The sequence below is a fragment of the Mya arenaria genome, chromosome 10 (assembly GCF_026914265.1).
Source record: "Mya arenaria isolate MELC-2E11 chromosome 10, ASM2691426v1".
Lineage (NCBI taxonomy): Eukaryota > Metazoa > Mollusca > Bivalvia > Myida > Myidae > Mya > Mya arenaria.
The window spans coordinates 37,869,872-37,888,731 of record NC_069131.1 but is presented as its reverse complement, the minus strand read 5'-3'; the positions used below and the strand labels follow the sequence as shown (position 1 = coordinate 37,888,731).

Here is an 18,860-nt window from a genome sequence, read left to right as displayed (position 1 = left end):
TTCCATGAACACGTAAACGTGGGTGCATAGCATACGCAGTACAGTAACCATGCCTGCACGACGCACACCCAAGCACTGATGGTGCATTAAGGAAGGCATCTTCAGGTTGGTGCGGTGACCATGATCAACCCGTACAGTCCCCGGAATGGGTGCAGGTCAAAACGTCTAAGGTCAAAACGTCACAAATTTGGTCAAACGGTCCCATCCAAAGTCAAAACGTCTCCAAACTACAATCAAAATGACACTGGTATTTTATATTATATAAGTTTTTTAACAAAAATGTACAAAACGTGTGTAATTGTCTTAGGAAAATGGAGGCTTTCCTGAGCCAGGAGGTTAGTTGAAAATTCTTTCCGATATTCTGGCAATAAGCTTCCAAACAGAACCTTCCAAGTACCATGCAGCATCACTCCTCCGCGCTCAAGGTCATCGTAAAAGCTTGCATGGTTCGGTAGTACGGTTAGCAAAGTCGATAGCACACTCGCTTTTTCACCAAGGGACCCAGGTTCGATTCCCGGCATGGGCACGTGTAAGTTTGGTTGGTACACCAAGCCAAACAAGTGCGTTATCTCTGGGTTCTCCATTTCCGCCCAAACACAAGGCCACATGCACTCTTGCGTTACATAGCGACTAATAATAAGTTTATATAATCGATGTAAATTAAATAAAGTTTAAATTTAAGCTTGCATGGTCTGGCACAACCTGATGTGGACCCGGTATTTAATGTTCGACGTCCTATTTATGCAAAACGGCATGTGATTGTCGGTAACACGCCGAGCGAGCTGAGCATAGGATTCTCATACGTTACTCATAGAGCTAAGAATATCGGAAAAGATGGCATAGAAATCACGGACCTATAGGTCTATGATAGAAATGTATACAGCATAACACCTGTCAAATTCGAAGCCGGCGATTTCCACCCATACAACAAGTTGTGAAAAAAGATTTTTATTGTAAAGATAAAAATCAACAATTTCAATACGTATTCGGTACAAATGCATACAAAGTATGCAGCATTTCCATTTCAAAAAATCAACTTGATTAAAATGTTTCCAGCTGGTAGTTGGGCAGATAGACTTAATTAATTACTTGGATTTTATTTAAACCGTGGATATAAGGGCAATATTTTGAAGAGCACTTGCCTTCTTGTTTTTGAAGATGAATACCTGAAACAAAACATTGGGTTGAATATAGCATCCTTTCATAACTAAACTTTCAGTGCTTTGATTTTTATGAAGAATTTGCTAATTCATGTTAACTTTAAAACCTTTCTTGGCGGACACGTGTTGACTGACTCAGAGTGTTTTGGCTGTGACTTAATTTTCTTCAAATATTTTACGTTTTCAAATCATTTGGAAGGAGAGAATAGCATATACAAGTCGCTTTTATTTTTAATAATGTCTTTCTTTATTTGTTCCAAGCTTTAGTACAATGATGCTTTTTATTATGAAACTCTATGATCACACAGTTTTAAACCTTTTATTTTATAAGGCAGACTGTGTGTGATGTTTTTGGTTTCTAACGATGAATGCATCGTATCTTTAAAAAGTATTTGCATTAGGTGCTCTGAATTGTTTCCCTCCGTCTGCAGATAGAGTTGAGATCTCTAATCATTGAAGTACTTGGGGTTTACCTTTTCGTGTTTTATTATTATTTGTTTTATTGATAAGTTTCCTCAAGTTAATGCATACTTTGATAAGATTTACCTTTTGCGTTTTATCTTTATTAAGAATTGTTGGGGTAAGATTGAGGTTTGTGCACAAAAACTGGTTAAACCCCCAGTAAATATAAATTTTACTGACCGTTCCAACGCGGTACCTAACAGTTCTTGATAAGCTTACCAATTATTTAGTATTTATGCACTGTGCTGTTTGTAGAGTTTTGTGCTGTTCTATGTTTCTTGTTTGTGATTTTGTGTTCTATGTCTTTGGCGTTTACCCATTGCCACTAAACCGGGTTTATGTTTAAACCTTTTGCTACTGAGCATGTTTCTGTAGCCTTTTGCATATATATTGGCCAACTGTATGTATTTCATTTCTCTCACATTATTTTGCAATTTTCTATGAACTTCATCACGAAGCACTGTTCACAATGTGAATATAAATAGAGCTATCACTAAATGAGACTTATACTCCCGAGTTATGGTTATTGTAAACTGCAGTTCCTCTGATTGTGCGACGTTTAATTCAATCATTCTAGTGGTTTTCAAGGTATACTCCTGACAAGGAAAATTGCAATGGAATGACCGAACACAGTGTGACTCCAATATACCACCGTCCAACTTCGTTTGTCTGCGATATAAATATACATCTCTTTCTTATATATGTATATATGTATAGCTGCCTTTTATATCAGTTTAATACCAATGTTGGTGTACACGTACTTTCATTCCAGGAGCCGTATTCAAAAAGCTTCTTACTGAAAAGTTTCAACACAGAGTTTCGAATTTTTAACAATTGATATTGTCCCTTAATATACCTTGATTTAGGTAAACTCTTTATGTGTGTTTTTCTATTATTTGCGTAATATTAACTTCGGTTTCAAAAATTATATTGAATTAGCATCCAGAGTGACTACCCATAAACATGGTCATGCAGTGGCGGTCTAGCTTGGGGATACACGGACCCATGCCTCCCCCTCCAGTAAGCCGGTAAATGAAGTATATTTCAAACTTAAATTGCCACCTTAACAATTAAAACGCTAATATAAATATTAACTGCGGTTGTGTGTTGTTGTTGTTGTTGTTTCTTGTGTGGGTGGGGGATTGTCCTTTTACTTTGTATTTCAATATAGGCGGAACAAAGAAATAAAAAAAGCCCAAAATGCACCATTTCTAACTAAAACGTTTTGTAAAAAATGGAGAAGTAACCAAAAATAAATCTGCCACCGCTATGAACTACTTGTAAATACATTTCGGTTCCCAGGTATGGGCGTTAGTTGAAAGATTACCCCTAAGTAACGCCTCCTCTAACGTCGAATACTGGAACCTCCGCTGTGTCCATTTTATAAGATGTATTGAAGTATTGTTGAATGAAGGGATGAAAGGCATCAACAATTTTATGTGTCAAAACAAAACCTCAGGGAAATAAAAGTTTTTTTATGCAGAACAACTCGGCCATTTTCCATCGAAAACAACCTTGGGTGTATGTCGATACGTCAGTAAAAGAAGTTCGTAAAATTTTAAATAAAAGTATTAATAAATTGTAATGTTTTAAAGTGGATTCTGTATAACTGTGATTATATTGATTTCAAGTGAAGTGTATCATTGCATAAATTTTTAATAAGATGCACAATGAGTGAAGTCATTAAGATTAACTGCTATTGAAATTGAAATTCCTACGAGATCTACTTGCAGCATAGTTAATGTAAAGAATTCTGACATTGTAAACCGCCCATATACATCAGAGGTTGTTTTCGATGGAAAATGGCCGAGGATTTGATGATTGTGTTCCCACCTATAAATAACTGGGTCCGCTACTGCAGTGTACAGTTAGGTTGTAAATCAACGGATTATAAACTTGTTCAAAGAAGCAACATATAGCACGTGATCTCATATATGCTACACCGGAAAGCAACATTTTTCTGAAAATGTGGACTTAAAACAAAGAATTCTTTCTTTTTCTTAACCATTTTAAATGAAAAAGGGCAGTCTATGCCCCTGAAAGAGCTCGGCCTTCAGTTTATAACCGGAGCGGCCGAGAGGGTAGCGTTTCGGACTCTGAATCCGAGAGTCCTCGGTTCGATCCCCCTCGACGCTTTGATGATTATAGTACTTGTTAGAACCTAGGACTGTTAAATGGATTCTAACCACAATGTACTTAGCAGATTTGAAAAAGCGTACACACATTCGCCGCTAAAAAGCTCTATATAGCGTATGCTACATGTTCTTGATCGTCAATGATCATTGCGACGTGAAATACAATTTAAATTGTTACCTTTAACGTATATTACAAAGAGACTCAACAACAAAAAACATGAAGATACGCGCTCCAGAAGTATAGTCTTCTACTCCTCCTTTAGCATTAGTGCTTTTTCCATGTTTCAAGTGCAGCACAGCAAGCATATCAACGTTACTCTGGTTGGCGATAGGTTCCCACTTTGCAACCTTAGACATGTCGTCCTCCCAGAGTAGGTTATTAAGTGAAACGTTTACCTCAGACTACTTTGTTTTTGCTGGTTCCAGAACAACTTTGATGCTGTCAATCTTGATTAAAGTTGATGTTTAATTTTAATTGAATAACATTTGATAACATTTGCTTAAAAAGTTTGTTTATTTTAAATATGGTAGTGCCGCTGTTGCTGTGTTTGATTGAGTTTAATAGATAAAGGAAAGCGAACTTTTGAACATTACTTATTTTGTTAATTGAATAATCAGTATTATCCCATGACATGAATAATTGCTGCTGTGTTATTATATACTTTTTTGTTATAATTGTTAGATTTACTAAGCCAGGAACTAAAACCTCAAAGGTCCGTGGCATAACACAGGCTTGCAGATGCACTGAATTCCAATACTTTCGCCAATGTAGAAAATAGGGTACTGTGTATGTTGTGAAATCAATGTGCATACTAGTATACCGTGAACAGATTGAATCACACCTAGGAAACACCTATCGGGCCCATGTAGTCTGAAAGACGGCATATGGGCTCAGGTGTGGATGTAGGGCAAAAGACATTCAATTATATTTATTACTCGTCTTGAAAAGCATGTAAAAGCTTTTACTACGATATCTATCCCATTGTGGGCCGATGTCGTGCTGATAGCATTACAAAGAAGATCACTTTGAACCCGCTATTACTGTCTTACACTTCTGTTGTCTGTCGCTTGTTGAACTAAACTTACCTTTCTAATATAAAAAGTTGTCAGTGTAACTTGTGAAATGTATTACGTACATGTAAATAGTTAAACTCCTTCGTCTCGAGTTGAGCTCTCCATTGGGAAAGGTCTGCTTACTTTATTATATTGTGCCACTTTAAATAACTTTTGCACAATAGTTCATAATTTCAGAAACTAAAATTGTGACGATTTTGGCTTGGTATTAATGAGTGTAATGTAATCGCCTTATGATTACATAATCGCCCTTGGTTATAAAATAATCATTTGATGTCATTTACATATCATTTTAGAGGTTAAATATACAGAATTTAGTCATTATTCACAAATAATATGTTAAGTACACTTGTTTAAAGGCATATTGATTTACTTAACGATAAATCTAGGTTTTATTTCTTTAAAGGTATTGTTAACATTTATAGTAGAAATGGGCAGTCACAGACGGCTTTTGTAACAGTATACAGATACGGTATTTACACTTGAAATTAGAATGACTACTTATGTTTTCGTCATTAAAGATTTAAATCGCATTAAAAGATATTCAGATTGTTTTTCAGTTTGATATGATATTTAGATAAAACTAGATTGCATACAGTCAGTACCCGTGTTGGTATTAAAATCCGTCCATATACACTCGACGTGTCTATTCTCAATAAAGCTTACTCAATGGGTGTTAAAATGCTATAGGACTTGTGCTTTTGCGAAGTCCTGAGAGACAAAATTTCAATTTCAAAGTTTTATACAATTAGCTTTAATATAGTCTCATTGAGAATAAGATTTATTGTTAGGAAACTAGGCAACGAACTCAGCAATTACAGAATTTCCTCAAAACAAACCAAGAATTGTCCATGTGAGCTAGTAGGAGGCCGATAATACAAATACGATTACGAATAATGCGCAAAATCTTCCAAAGATGCATGCGTTTTAAGCGATGTAATACATTAGTAAGTAAGATTCAATACGTTGTATACAACGATATCAATTGTATGTTGATTTTTACCAAAACAAAAATTCTCGCAATTGTATCATGTGGTGCACGATGAAACGGGAACTATATTTTAACATCTACAACCATTAGTATAGAACTTGGTTAAGTTGTCCACAGGATGCATAAATTCGGTTAATTCCGTTTAATTCTTTGATTTAGTTTCAGATAGTCAAAATGTTACTCTTACACCTCAAACGCCTGAATAATTTGCGCCGTTTATAGACAATGTTTGGCAGAAATCTGACATAATGGCAAAAACCAAATCAAACTGTGGGATAATGTCTTATGAGATAATGTTAATTTGAGTTTTCTCATTTAGATATCCACCGGTTCAGGATTTTAGGCGGTGAGCGATTGATCTGTACGGTTGATAATAATACAATAACAATAAAGGGACAAGCCCAAAAGTCGAAACATCAAATATAATCCTGTTTAGGGACACAAACGGCAATGAAGTATATACACAAAGATATTTATATCACTATAGCAGAACGTTTTTCACTTGACTGCGACTTGAGATCGCGTTGTAATTTCAATTTAGTATTTAAATTGAGTACTTTACTGTAATGAATCTTTATGAAGTATGCAATAAGACACTTCACTGACAATCAATTTAACCTGTTTAATAGTAATTACATGCTAAAGGACAACAATTCTTTATTATTATTGTTATTATTATTATTTTTATTATTATTATTATTATTATTATTATTATTATTATTATTATATTATTATTATTATTATTATTATTATTATTATTATTATTATTTATAATTATTATTATTATTATTATTATTATTATTATTATTATTATTATTATTATTATTATTACTTTTATTTTATAATTAGTAGTATTATTATTATTAGTAGTAGTAATAATATTAATAATACTTCTGCTTATGCGCCGGCATATATTCGAGGTTGTTTTCGATGGAAAATAACCGAGTTCGGGCTGGGTATCCAGATCCAAGTATTGCCTGATCCAGTTTAAAATAGAGCTATTCCTTAGTTGCAGTGTGTCGAACGGTCTAACTTGTCAGGAATCTGAGATACTCGCAAAATTTTTTTTTGCGCGGAACGAATCAAACTCAAGGCAGAGTTACTTCCATAAAAGTACAGTAATCGCGATCGGCATGCAACTTGCGTGACCATATATCTGAATCTGAATGATAATATCATATTGTTAAATACTGTGAATTATCTTTTTATCTATTGTTTTTCAATCTCAATGTACCTTAAATAATTGAAACTTGATAATAAAAACTATCCAAAGAAGAGGAGACTAAGAATAAAACAATTCAAAAGAGTTTATAAAGCTGGAAACTAGCAATACTCGTTCATGGTAGCAGACCAATTTTGCTGTCAACTACGAGCTTGTCTATAACAATACTATCGACTGATTGCTTCTGCAGTGTTATTAAACTTCGCCTCAAAGTTTTCTCCGACCGTTTGTATAACAAACGAGTGCTCTCCACAATCCTTGTTGGAATTATGAAAATCTTTGAATATAGATGAACAGTATCTGGGGTCTAAAGATTAGATTAAACTATTGAGTCCCAATGGAATATCGTTTTTCCACTTGTGTTTGTTTAATCACTTTTTTGTTATTTTTAAAAAAATCTTGACATTATTATGCACATTTACTATGACTTTTAATTGAGAAAACTAAACAGAAATATACAAAAGCATTTGTAAAATATAAACAACTGAAGGCACGAAATCCTTTAGAACAAAATGTACAGATATACCATATTATACATATGTTGATACGTTTTGTTGGTAAACTAAGAAATTTCTAATCGTCTGCATGAGAAAAAAACTCAAGTTTTTTTCCTTCATGTTACATTTCCGTCTTAGATATTGCTTGATTAAATCATAAAAATGTCCAAACCGAAAAAAGAAATCTGTATCATACACACTGCGTTTACTGATTCCGTATCACACGTTAGTCGAAAAACTTCTCCCGCATAACTACGTGAGATAGTTTGATATAGGATCATTGTCGTCGGTTTGAAACGATTAAAGGAAAGAAAAATATTTGAAATTTTTATTCTTAAACCGCTTTTAAAGAATAAAATAAGAACTCAAATTTGTCATTTTTTGTTAGAAAGACGTTAAAAATAAGAAAAAAATACTGTTTCCTACACCGGATTTGGTCTATCGTCACATACCCCCGATACACTAAGGCTTTGATCTGTACCGTGGGCGATTGGCTAAGAAAATCTCGTCATCATCGTTACAATAAATGATGTATTTTCATTTGTTCCGTAATGTACCAAACGAACATATGCACATACACTTTAAAAATATTCTGCCAAACGTTGAAACTTAATAAATTCCGCAAGATAATTACATTTTTTTTTAAAACAGCTTCGTAAATTACTCGCCTATGGAGACAAGTGACAGCATAGGATTAATGAAATATATTAAATGTAATATTCGATTTCATTGCAAGAAGGTCGGTCTCCATGTCTCATGCATATTCATAAAGACGAGATTTTGTCAGACAACTTTACCACGGTAAATATATGAAGTGTTATTTTGTTAGGATATGAAGTGTTATTTTGTTAGGATATGCATAAATATGCATCAATATAAAGTACGCAAATTGGGGACGCGATGGTAACACGCTCGCACATAAATTGGTGTCCTTATCAACTGTATTGTTGGTTTTAGACTATACACACACGTGATACAGATTATTACGAGCATGAACATCCTGAGATATAGTCATAAACTTTAGCTTCTTAATCAAACTAATGCAATCTGGAATCATTCTAAGAATCATTTTTACATAACAAACATGGTACATAACTGATAGCACATATAACTGGTACGATTGGTTGTTTTTAAAGCACGTTTCGTACAATAGCTTCGTATCTGTTTCGAAAGTAAGAGCTTTACATGGCGGTTTTGTCACAAGTAAAACTTTTGATTTGATCCATGACATTCACTTAATATTGTGTCACTTGTTCGTTTGTAAGATGGAACCACAGGCATGGGATTTTAAAACAGACTAAATTCTCAATAAAAACATTTGTAAAATTACGATTAAAAAAAATATTGATTTTTTTCATCAATACACACGTCTTTATATTTTTGGAATCGTATTTATTTATTTGGGAATTCAACGATTTTTTGTATGATGAGATAAAAGAAACTTGCCAATGGATGAAACCATTATCATAATGAATACAAAAAGATACATTTAGCACAATATATTTTATTCGTTTTAGTAGAAGAGTCTAGTAAAACAGCCATATATGAAACTATTTCTTTATGACACAATATCTATCTTAGCTTTGTATGCACAACTAATGAAATATAAAATGAGCATGAAATGAAATACTTTTCTCACAAACACGTAATATATACAATTGTAAATATACGACATAGATCAACAATATTCAAAATAATAAACAGTAATGTAAAATATACATACTATCTAACTAGACGATTCAAAAATCGGGAGCGAAAGCGGAAAAGTTCCATGTAACATTACATTTACATAAAGTCTTGACTATAATGACTGTAGTGCCATTTCGTGTATGCTCACTGATAGCTATTCATAAACATGACTTAATCTCTCGTAACAAAATAACCACATGGTAATTATAATGGCTGCCAGAACTAACTGCAATGTTTTAAAACTATCTGTACACTGGTGATTATTTTGCATTCATAAAGAGGTTTGCACCTGCTTATAAATCGGTTTTGTTATTTTCTCCCAGTGTATATCATAGCATTACATAACATTTGTGGTATGTAAATGGGTATATGGATTGAAAATAAAATGTATACTAATTGTATAACCAGAGTGTAAACAATATTTACACGAAAATGTTCAATTTTAAAACCCAGCGGTCTTAGACTCAAAGGAATCCTTATTAGCGAAGAAGAGCATAGGAAAAATTCAGTAGGAACCGTTTCGCCTTCACCCGTACAATTGCTCTATTTAGTGTCTATTTCTGTCCATACAACAGTAGATGGTAGAAGTCAGCAGGGCGCTGGCCGCAGCACCTACTGCCGTCCAAAATGACCACCCGAAACGGCCGCTAGACATTAGCTCCATCTGGAAGTCGATGCCCCATTCATTCTTCGCCTTGATCCCGAAAACCACGATGGCTACCGCTATAGACACAGCTGAAAGTAAACGAAATGCATTTATTTGTGATTTCTTAGTTTTAATCAAAATGATCTTGTAAAGATATCGTGTGCTTTTAGCTGGCTGGAAATCCTCTCTGAGTTTGCCTCTGACCACTATATCATTTTTGCTAAATCGAGGCAATCCTTGCTTTATATAAGGCGCAGAAACCGGGTTTTCATTTATCTTCTTCTTGGTTTCAATTTAATCCGGACATTGACTTGATTAACGAATTATGGCCATTCTTTATAGAGTGATATAAATCAATTTGTTTCGCTTGATTCAGAAATAGTACGCGTATGGCTGAAAATTGAATCCTTATGTATGAATGACTCTGAGATAGATAGATAGATTTATTTCGGCATAGGAAGCATATACATAGTTAACAACATAACATAGGATAAAATAATGAGCATTATTAAATACTATATCACATACGAGAAAACTATGACATACACACCAACACCAAGGATAACACAAAAAAGGGCAAGCCCTTATTTCCATTGTGGTCCTTTGTATTGGCGGCATGACACAGAGAGGCGGACCTAAATATAATCATGTGTAAAAGTACTATTGAGTCATAAAAATGTATATCACAGTCAAATCTTGATTTAGTGACACTCCTGTTTGCAGCTAGGATTTAAAACACATTTCTAAAATTGTAAAAAGATATTAGCAAACAATTTAAAATCCTGAGCCGAAATAGGTAAAAACAATTTTAAATACTGTTCATAAGATGCCTTTTGATGGCAACCTTAAAACTTTGTAACCTGTTGATCTCCGTTAACTCTACAGGTAAATCATTCCATAGTTTAATTCCAGAGAAAGCAAAGGACTTAGAACCATGACTTTTGACTTTAGGTAGACAATACCCACCCTTTTGACTAAGTCTTGTACTATAATTATGTACGGAATCTTGCGAAATAAAGTGTTCACCCATGTTATCCGGAGACAGGCCATTTTTTATCTTAAAAACATGACACAACATTATGTCATATATTTAACATTTTTATCAATTAAAACACATTGTTTTGAGGATGTGAAATGATAAAACTGAAATATACGTATAATAATTGCGTTTATGTAATATCAAATTCAAGGACCAAACTTTATTTTATTTTAGCGTGCTTAATCAGAATTTCTGGAACTTTTAGTAAGCGTGTGTCAACAGTACTCTGAAAAGACACAACGTTTTGTACGGTTTTCTTATCTATCTACAGAAAATGACTCGGGGCAGAAAAAAATAATTATGGGGCCCCAGAAAAATGCAAGAAGCCTTTTTTTTAACATGGTTTGCTATTCAAATGACAAGTTGCACATTCTACGGCATGAACCAAAGAATGGCTATTACAGTAACAATGTCGTTCTTATTGGCCCCACTACCCAAGTAGTAAAAATCATACATGCACATAAAATGAGAGCTGTATAGTTTCAATTAAAAGGTGTTCGGACGAAGTAATTATTTAGTACAATGTTGCTAAGAGTAACGTTCAATAACTATAGTGCAAACGTTGAATAACGCTTCAATTTTTCAGCACTCTACATAAACTACTGTTAAGCTCTGCCTGCTGGTTACCGTTGCGATATGGAAGTTTGCCTTTTTTAACTTGCAGTTACATTCCAACATTTAACTAGACTCACGTTTGGTCATAACAGACTTTTCGTTTCTTTTTTTTTTCATGTAACATCTGGTTGATATTATGTGTAATATCCAACATATACAATCCTGTTGATTATTTAGCTCCGACGACACATAATGTAATCTTACAGACGCAGACGACTTAAATTTAATCACTCTGTATGGACGGATATGGAGTTAAATACAGAGACATCGAAGTAACGGTTTTAGAAACGGTGGTGCAATTATGATAAAATGATAACTACAGGAACAACTCCGAAATACAGCATGAATACAACCTGATGACCCACGCATGTATTTATATAATCCACGTACATGTATGCGCAAATAGACGAATTGTGCTTCATATTTTCATTTACATTTTAAGACTGACAACCGTTAGGATTTGTCATAATCTTGTCCTCTTCGTCCACGAAGTCATTCGACGCAGCTCTCTGACTATATTCAGCAAAAGAAATGTGCTTTTTGCATTGTAAGCTATATAGTTGTTTTTTGTCTTTTGTCGATTTTATACAGGCCATATTATAAGACTTGTGTATTCTAGTAATGAAGAAATTGAACTTCAGGTTACTTCAATACAAATGTGTTTGATTTCTTGTTTACTATATCGTAGGTACCCACCAATCTCATATTTGTTTTCTTATTGCCGATTCGAACAGGTCGTAAATTATATGTACTTTTGCTTTGAGCTTCCGATATCAAGACTGTCAATTATACCTCAGACAAGTTTTGGTTACTTAAACCCTCAGACAAACTACAACATATTCCCAGTATTACATTATTACAGTAATTAAGAAGCTGATGCAACTAAATTACCTTGAGACAAACTGCACAGGTGCACAATTTGATAGTCCTTGTATTGGTTAAGAAACAAGTGCACAAAAAATATGATGGAATTACTTTAAGATGCTTACAATTCTAGGAAGGAAAAACGCATTAGGAACAAAAGAGGTAACTGTAAAATAAATGCGTCTGAGCTGTTGATTGGTTTCAAAAAAACTTTCATCACGTGCAAGGAACATTTGTGCAACACAAATGTATATGTACAATAGACACAATGTGAATGAAAATAATTATTTGTTTTCAAAGATAGTAGTGCACATTTCAAATCCTCTCTAGTGCAAACCTCGATAAGAAAACCCATAGTAAAAACCCTTATACTTGCTGTTAGATAAAACGCTGCCTTGAATTTTGGCAGCGTACTAAGCAGGTTTGGTTTACTTTACTTTCAGTGTACATATCTTTCCTCATTTATTTTATTACACTATCATAAAACGACAAATAATGCCAATACTGAACTATACATAGTCAGATGACATTTGGAAAAGAAAAGCATTTGCATACTTATCCAGAATCGTTCAATAGCAATTACAAAAATTTCGTTATGACTCCTTAGATAACTCACATGCGATGATGAGGAATCCACAGATTGGATGGTGAGGGTTACAGCTGTGGCACGTACAACAGAGGGAAAGGGTGGCCACCAGGAGAGCAATAAGTCCAAGGGCCAGTGCCACTGACATCAAGCCCTGCGTCGCTTTGAACCATGCTGAAAATCGAAATATTTTAGGTTTGTTATAATATATAAATTTATAGCTGAATCACGCTTTACACAGGGATATGGTAGCCACCAGGAGAACGAGGAGCCCTAGGGTAAGGGCCACTGACAACAAGCCCTGCGTCGTCTCTAATCATGCTGAAATGAAATGCAAACGAATGGGTATGGCGATGGCGATGGTTATGCAAGAAGCAATGTCAACACAAGGAGAAATATTAAACATATATGGACTATTGCACGGGCATACAACTCATGTTGATTTGTGTTGAAAAAAGGAAAATTAAACAGCACAAATCTGGTATCAGATATATCCAAGAAGTATATCTGCATGCAGAATAATTTGAGAACTTAAACAATCTACAATGTGGAGATGGTCAATGTTTATTTGTTTGCTATTTATTAAATAAAAACGAAGACAGTGGTTTAACGGAAAATACTACCTTGTTATGATATTTACTTTTATATTGATAGGGTAAATCTTGCTCAAACCCGAAAATTAGTTTTGAATAAAACCAGAAGTACCATGAAACGGCGGATGTATGTTCATATGATTGTAAATAAATTTAAAGTAACACTATAAGCAACGTGACGAGCTGTGCCGATTTGGCAAAATCACTGTCCATCTAGTTCACTTCCCCAAAGCAAGACTTAAGGTACCAAAGTAAGCTGGCAAATGAGACTAATAAATATGAACAGAAGGTCTACTGCAAGTTCTATTTTCGATATAACGGAAATAACAAAAATACATAGGAATTTAATTAAGCACATTTAAATACAAGTGCAAATAAATCAATGACATGTTTGTTTGTTTTTAGTTTATTATCTTCTGCATCATGTTGTCTCTTCCTAATGTGACAGGAGTCGGCATAATTTAAATAGCTTTGGAACGGATCAAGTTTTGATAGTAAAAGTGATATGATCGTTAAAAATTAAACAATAGTACATCAGTCACATATTATGCATATATTAAGTAGTAAACAATTGGCAGAAATATATTTATAGAAGCTTCTATGTAGTACTTATAGCACGGAGTATAAATATTATGTCAACACGATGGTAAACACTTCGATAATAAAAAGCGTGCATTGATTGGTTTCGTCAAAAGCCAAGGTTTAAACGCTGAGTTATTCTAGATCAAATAATATTACTTTAGGATTATTTGTAAAATGATATCGTTTAAAGTGACACTCTTATTAAAAATCAATGCATACACATGTATAAAAACATCTTTTTTTACTGATATACTTTAAACTACTTACTAAGTAAAGCATTTATGGAAAATATTAATTACTGATAACAAGATTGTAACCGTTTATTTGATAGTAGAAAGCGCACAACTATCAAATGACTGGTGAATGCTAAAAGATTTACTGTTGTCTACTATAGTCTCATAAGATATAAATACCGTGTTTTATGCTAATTTCTTTCAAATAAATAAATAATAAAATAATAATTTTGGTTATCTTATTTGGGAATAAGAGTGCATCTTTAAACTTCTAGAGAGTGTTGTAAGTGTTGCAATTATAATTCCAAGTCTGCCATTTTATACATCGTTTTGTTTTGTTATATGCATAGGTTCTTCCTCGTTTTGTTTTGTTATATGCATAGGTTGTTCCGTATATAGTTCAAAGCAACGTGCGAAAGTCGGAAACCAACGCAGAAACGTTTTATTCATCGGTATATAAATAGCACATTTTTTTTCACAAAGTCGGCTACAAACTAATATTACAGTCAAATCGAATTATAAGATCCAAAGCGGTAACACGGTGTTTATTCCCGTTTAAGATGTTTTCTGTAAAATGTGCTCAAGCTCTCTTTAGTCAGTGCGTATGGTCTATTCTTTCTGTTATAAGCACTAAAATGTTTTTGTGTTGTTGTTTTTTGCAATAACAAAAACTCACAAGGCTTTAAAACTAATCGTTTTTGCTTAAAATAATCATCAATGTTAAGTGATTTATCTTAAAGAAGCGCCTTTAAGCATGATCCTTTCTCGTAAATAGTCAACAAGTGTCTCTTGTTACTCCCTTAGGATATGACAATGTTATCAGATTTATATTGTCAACAACGGATGATATGAATTGTTAAATAAGGTCTTTTTAAGGTATATTCATGTTTTGCAAGATACTGTTAAACAGTGATAAAGTAGAAACAACAAATAATAAATAAACTTTTTCATCAGTATGAAAAAAATGGTGTTTCTTTGAAAACATACAAAAAACAAAACCAAGATTTCAGTGATTTTGTAAACAATATCGGAAAAAATATGAAAAAAAAACACACCAGAATTCAACAGGTCAGACTTGAAATGGCCATCTTGTTCCCCAAACCACCCTTCTCACATTCCCACGATTTTGAAGAGGGTTGTACGTACAAATTTGAACCCCTCTAAATGTCAACTCCTGGATCCGCCCATCAATTTTCATGTTCAGTTGTATATCCAAGTACACGGAACGGCACCACCACAATTCACTAACCTATGCGCACTGTAAAACTGCAAGGAAATAATGAGGCCAAGGACAAATATCAAGAAATAAAAAACTGTGTCAGACATATTGCAGATGGTTCTAATTCTGCATCCGAGCATCATATGTATGCTGGCAAAAGTGCAACAAGGTAACTTTATTATGCAAAACGAATTGTATCGCCTGTACTCTATCGCATGATTATCCGATATTTGTCTCTAAATGTTTTATTTTTCAATAAAACTGTTCATGTAACCAAACAAACACATTGTGCGCGTTTTAGTTTATCGTTCATTTTTAAGCAAAAATAAATGAAAGAAGCGTTAAAGATATTACAAAGAAAAATACACTCTCCTCAAGGTAAATAAATACTATATTTTCATAAAAATATACCTCTTACTTATCTTATATTCCAAATATTTATCGATTTGATGTTTTGATACGGAATATGTCTTGAAGCTTCTCTTCTTTTACTTTACCTTAGTTAAAATAAATCCATTTCAATTGTTTACACAATTCTGCGACTATCCGCCTTAACCTGGGATTAAAGAAGACTGTCTGCACTGCGAAATTATCACGTGGCCACATTTCCTTACAGTCAAGGGTGGGGGAGGGTGGGGTGGTATCATTGACAGAAAACAAAAAAAGAGCGATGATTTTTTCCAAAGAAGCTCATTTTGACGCTAAAGACATGTAATCAAACTGTGTATCTTTAAATTACTTTCATGTTTGAAAGTGGATGTAGATTCAATTTTTTTTTCATAATACTGAGTATATGTTTGTTTTATCATAATATGAGCTTTTATCTCACATTGTAGGATAATTCCTAGCGATGCCAAACTGGCTTTAACGACAAATTTGGATAACATTATAGGTTCTTATCGTTTTCAGTACAACACCAACACTTTCAAAATGAAGAACAACTGTCAAAAGTAAAAAAAAACATAAAAAAAACGACACCAAAAGATTACATTATGTTTGACTGAAACGGTTAATTGTAAGAGATGGTAGATACTAAAAGTAACGCCCAATCCGCTACACCACCTGGCATCGTTTTGAGCTGTATTCTTTGTTAAGAGAATCACAACATTAACTTATAAACATAACATAATTAAAAACGTACAACATCCAAAGAAACGCTCTACCTGGAAACTCTCTGCTAATCCTCTCATCCTTAAAAATCCAAGTACACATGTCCTCCTCACAATTCGCCAACAAACCTTTGTGCACCGGTTTCATGATATAATCACCATCATACACTACCCAATATGGCGTCACAAAACTGATAAACATGGTCGCCACGGTAATAACAAGACATATAAATCCAAGGTTTTCCAAAAGTGACATTACGTCACGAGTTGTTCGTCACTGCAAATGTCATGAGACATAACACCGATTTATCCTAAATCCAATGCATTTCTGAGAACGATGTTTTGTTATATTATCATAAAAAAATAATGAAAAAATGTACCAAATCACTTTTCTTGTACATTTTGAAAGGATACCAGACTCAACAATGTGTACTTTAATATTAGCACAATAACCCTTATATATTTACAATCTAGTCAACACTCCTATAACTCTCCCAGGAGAATATAACTGTTAGCAAAGAAGACTTTTAGACAATAAACAATTAAATCCATGGGTTTAACATCAGGATATTGTTTCAACTTCCATGTCTCTTGCCGAAGGGAAATGAGTAATATCTATCGAAAAGCGAACCTGGCATTTGCAACACATGATGATCGAATAGTTCAAACCATGCACAATTATTGTTGCCATGAGAGAAAGCATACAGTTTAAATAGGAGAACACTCCAGAGGTTTAGTTTTTATCATTTTGCAAATCTGCGAGATATTCTTGCGAATCTACCTGTTCTAGAGTGTAGGGTGAACGAACATTATTCTAGAGAAAGAGGGCCAAAACAAACTTGTTGTTAAAGTGTTGAACTGCTAGTCGTGTTTTAAGCTGTCATAAGTCAGGAAGCTTGTTGTTAAGTTTTAAGCAAACATTATGACACATATTAAAAATATTGTCCAAAAAACTATGCAAGGGAGTAAAAGATAAAACATATACAAACATAAAATACGTCAGCTTATTTCAGACGAACATGCATTGCTGGGAAAAGATTAACAACATTGAAAACAATTAAAAGTTTAGTATAAAAAATATGTGATCTTTTTAAAACTTGAATATCAAAGCGGAGTGATTCCTGCAAATAGCAAACTGCTTAAGCCGGTAACGGGGGACATTTCTTATTTTCTTCTGTTAATACCATTACTAGCATTGAACAAACCGACACTGCTGTCTTGAGTTATACTAATCGGAACACCTCGGACGTCTCCGCCATACAACGAGCCTGGTCTGTATTGCGGTGCATTTATAATAGTAGTTCGTAAAGCTTCATAGCAATATTTATTAGTCGTAGTATTTAAATGTGTAATTGTTATCACATTGGTTCCCAATAAAGTGTATTTTTGCATAAATCATTAAGAATTCTAAGAGTACAGTCCTGATCTGCTAAATTAAAATAACAATGCAATATTTTGCAGCGTAGTTAATTGTAAAGAGTTCTGAAGTGCTCAGACTGGAAAATATAATTCTTGTTGTGTATGTTTGTGCATCCGAAAGGTTTTTCTCCCAGAAATATTATCTTAGTAGTCTAAAACACTACCTGACTCAACACAGTGTTTGCCTGGCCTTACAAAACAGTTTAAGGCACTGTTAATGATTTTCGCAGCTGGTGCTGATTGAGGGTTCAAGGTCTACTTTACAAATTTCGTGGTATGGCTGCATTGCACAAATCGTATCTCTCATACATCTCCAATAGCCGTACAGTTTGTGTCGGTTATCTCAGCATGTTTTACTATGTTGTATGTATCAGATTGCAGTTTTCTTTGGTCTGATTCACTACAAATTTAGTGTCTGCTATTTACTCGTAAATTGACTCAATTTCATACCCTATTTAATTCTCAATTTAACCAAAGTAATTATGTTTGAATTAATGAAAACACAACGGACTTACCAAATACAATACAATACATTTGTTCGACAAATCAGTCGTTCCAACGTACGCCATGTTCTATAGTGGATGACATTGCGTGGTAAAAATCGGCTGTAACTGGTGCATGTGCGCGTTTATACAATTAATATACAAACACGTTCTGCCAAAAATGCGTAATTATGAGATTGTGAGATATTTTACTGACATGTATCAAAAGGATTGACAACATAT

The 18,860-nt window shown here is 33.8% G+C and overlaps 1 protein-coding gene across 3 annotated transcripts; it reads right to left on the bottom strand.

Moving 5' to 3' along the window:
• Positions 1–9,139: 9,139 nt before the first annotated feature.
• On the bottom strand, positions 9,140–17,344 carry LOC128205196 (transmembrane protein 47-like). Of its 3 annotated transcripts, XR_008256193.1 has the most exons (4): positions 16,105–16,178; positions 15,444–15,654; positions 13,011–13,154; positions 9,140–9,965 (listed from the first exon to the last, which is right to left on the bottom strand). XR_008256193.1 is itself a non-coding variant. In XM_052906681.1 (3 exons), the coding sequence occupies exons 1-3, from the start codon at positions 16,795–16,797 to the stop codon at positions 9,778–9,780; spliced, it is 381 nt and encodes a 126-aa protein (XP_052762641.1). In that variant the 5' UTR covers positions 16,798–17,344; the 3' UTR covers positions 9,140–9,777. The 3 variants fall into 3 exon arrangements, 2 of the variants coding, with proteins under 2 accessions (XP_052762641.1, XP_052762640.1); XM_052906681.1 differs by lacking the exons at positions 15,444–15,654; positions 16,105–16,178 and adding an exon at positions 16,749–17,344; XM_052906680.1 differs by lacking the exons at positions 15,444–15,654; positions 16,105–16,178 and adding an exon at positions 16,771–17,344.
• Positions 17,345–18,860: the final 1,516 nt, after the last annotated feature.

Bases quoted from the DNA above. Each gene is read 5' to 3' on its own strand.
- LOC128205196 (XM_052906680.1), bottom strand. From the start codon at position 16,972: ATGTCACTTTTGGAAAACCTTGGATTTATATGTCTTGTTATTACCGTG. The intron at 13,155-16,770 runs GTAGAGCGTTTC...TTCGATTTTCAG, and splicing joins GATTAGCAGAGAGTTTCCAG to CATGGTTCAAAGCGACGCAG. The intron at 9,966-13,010 runs GTGAGTTATCTA...GTTTACTTTCAG, and splicing joins TGGATTCCTCATCATCGCAT to CTGTGTCTATAGCGGTAGCC.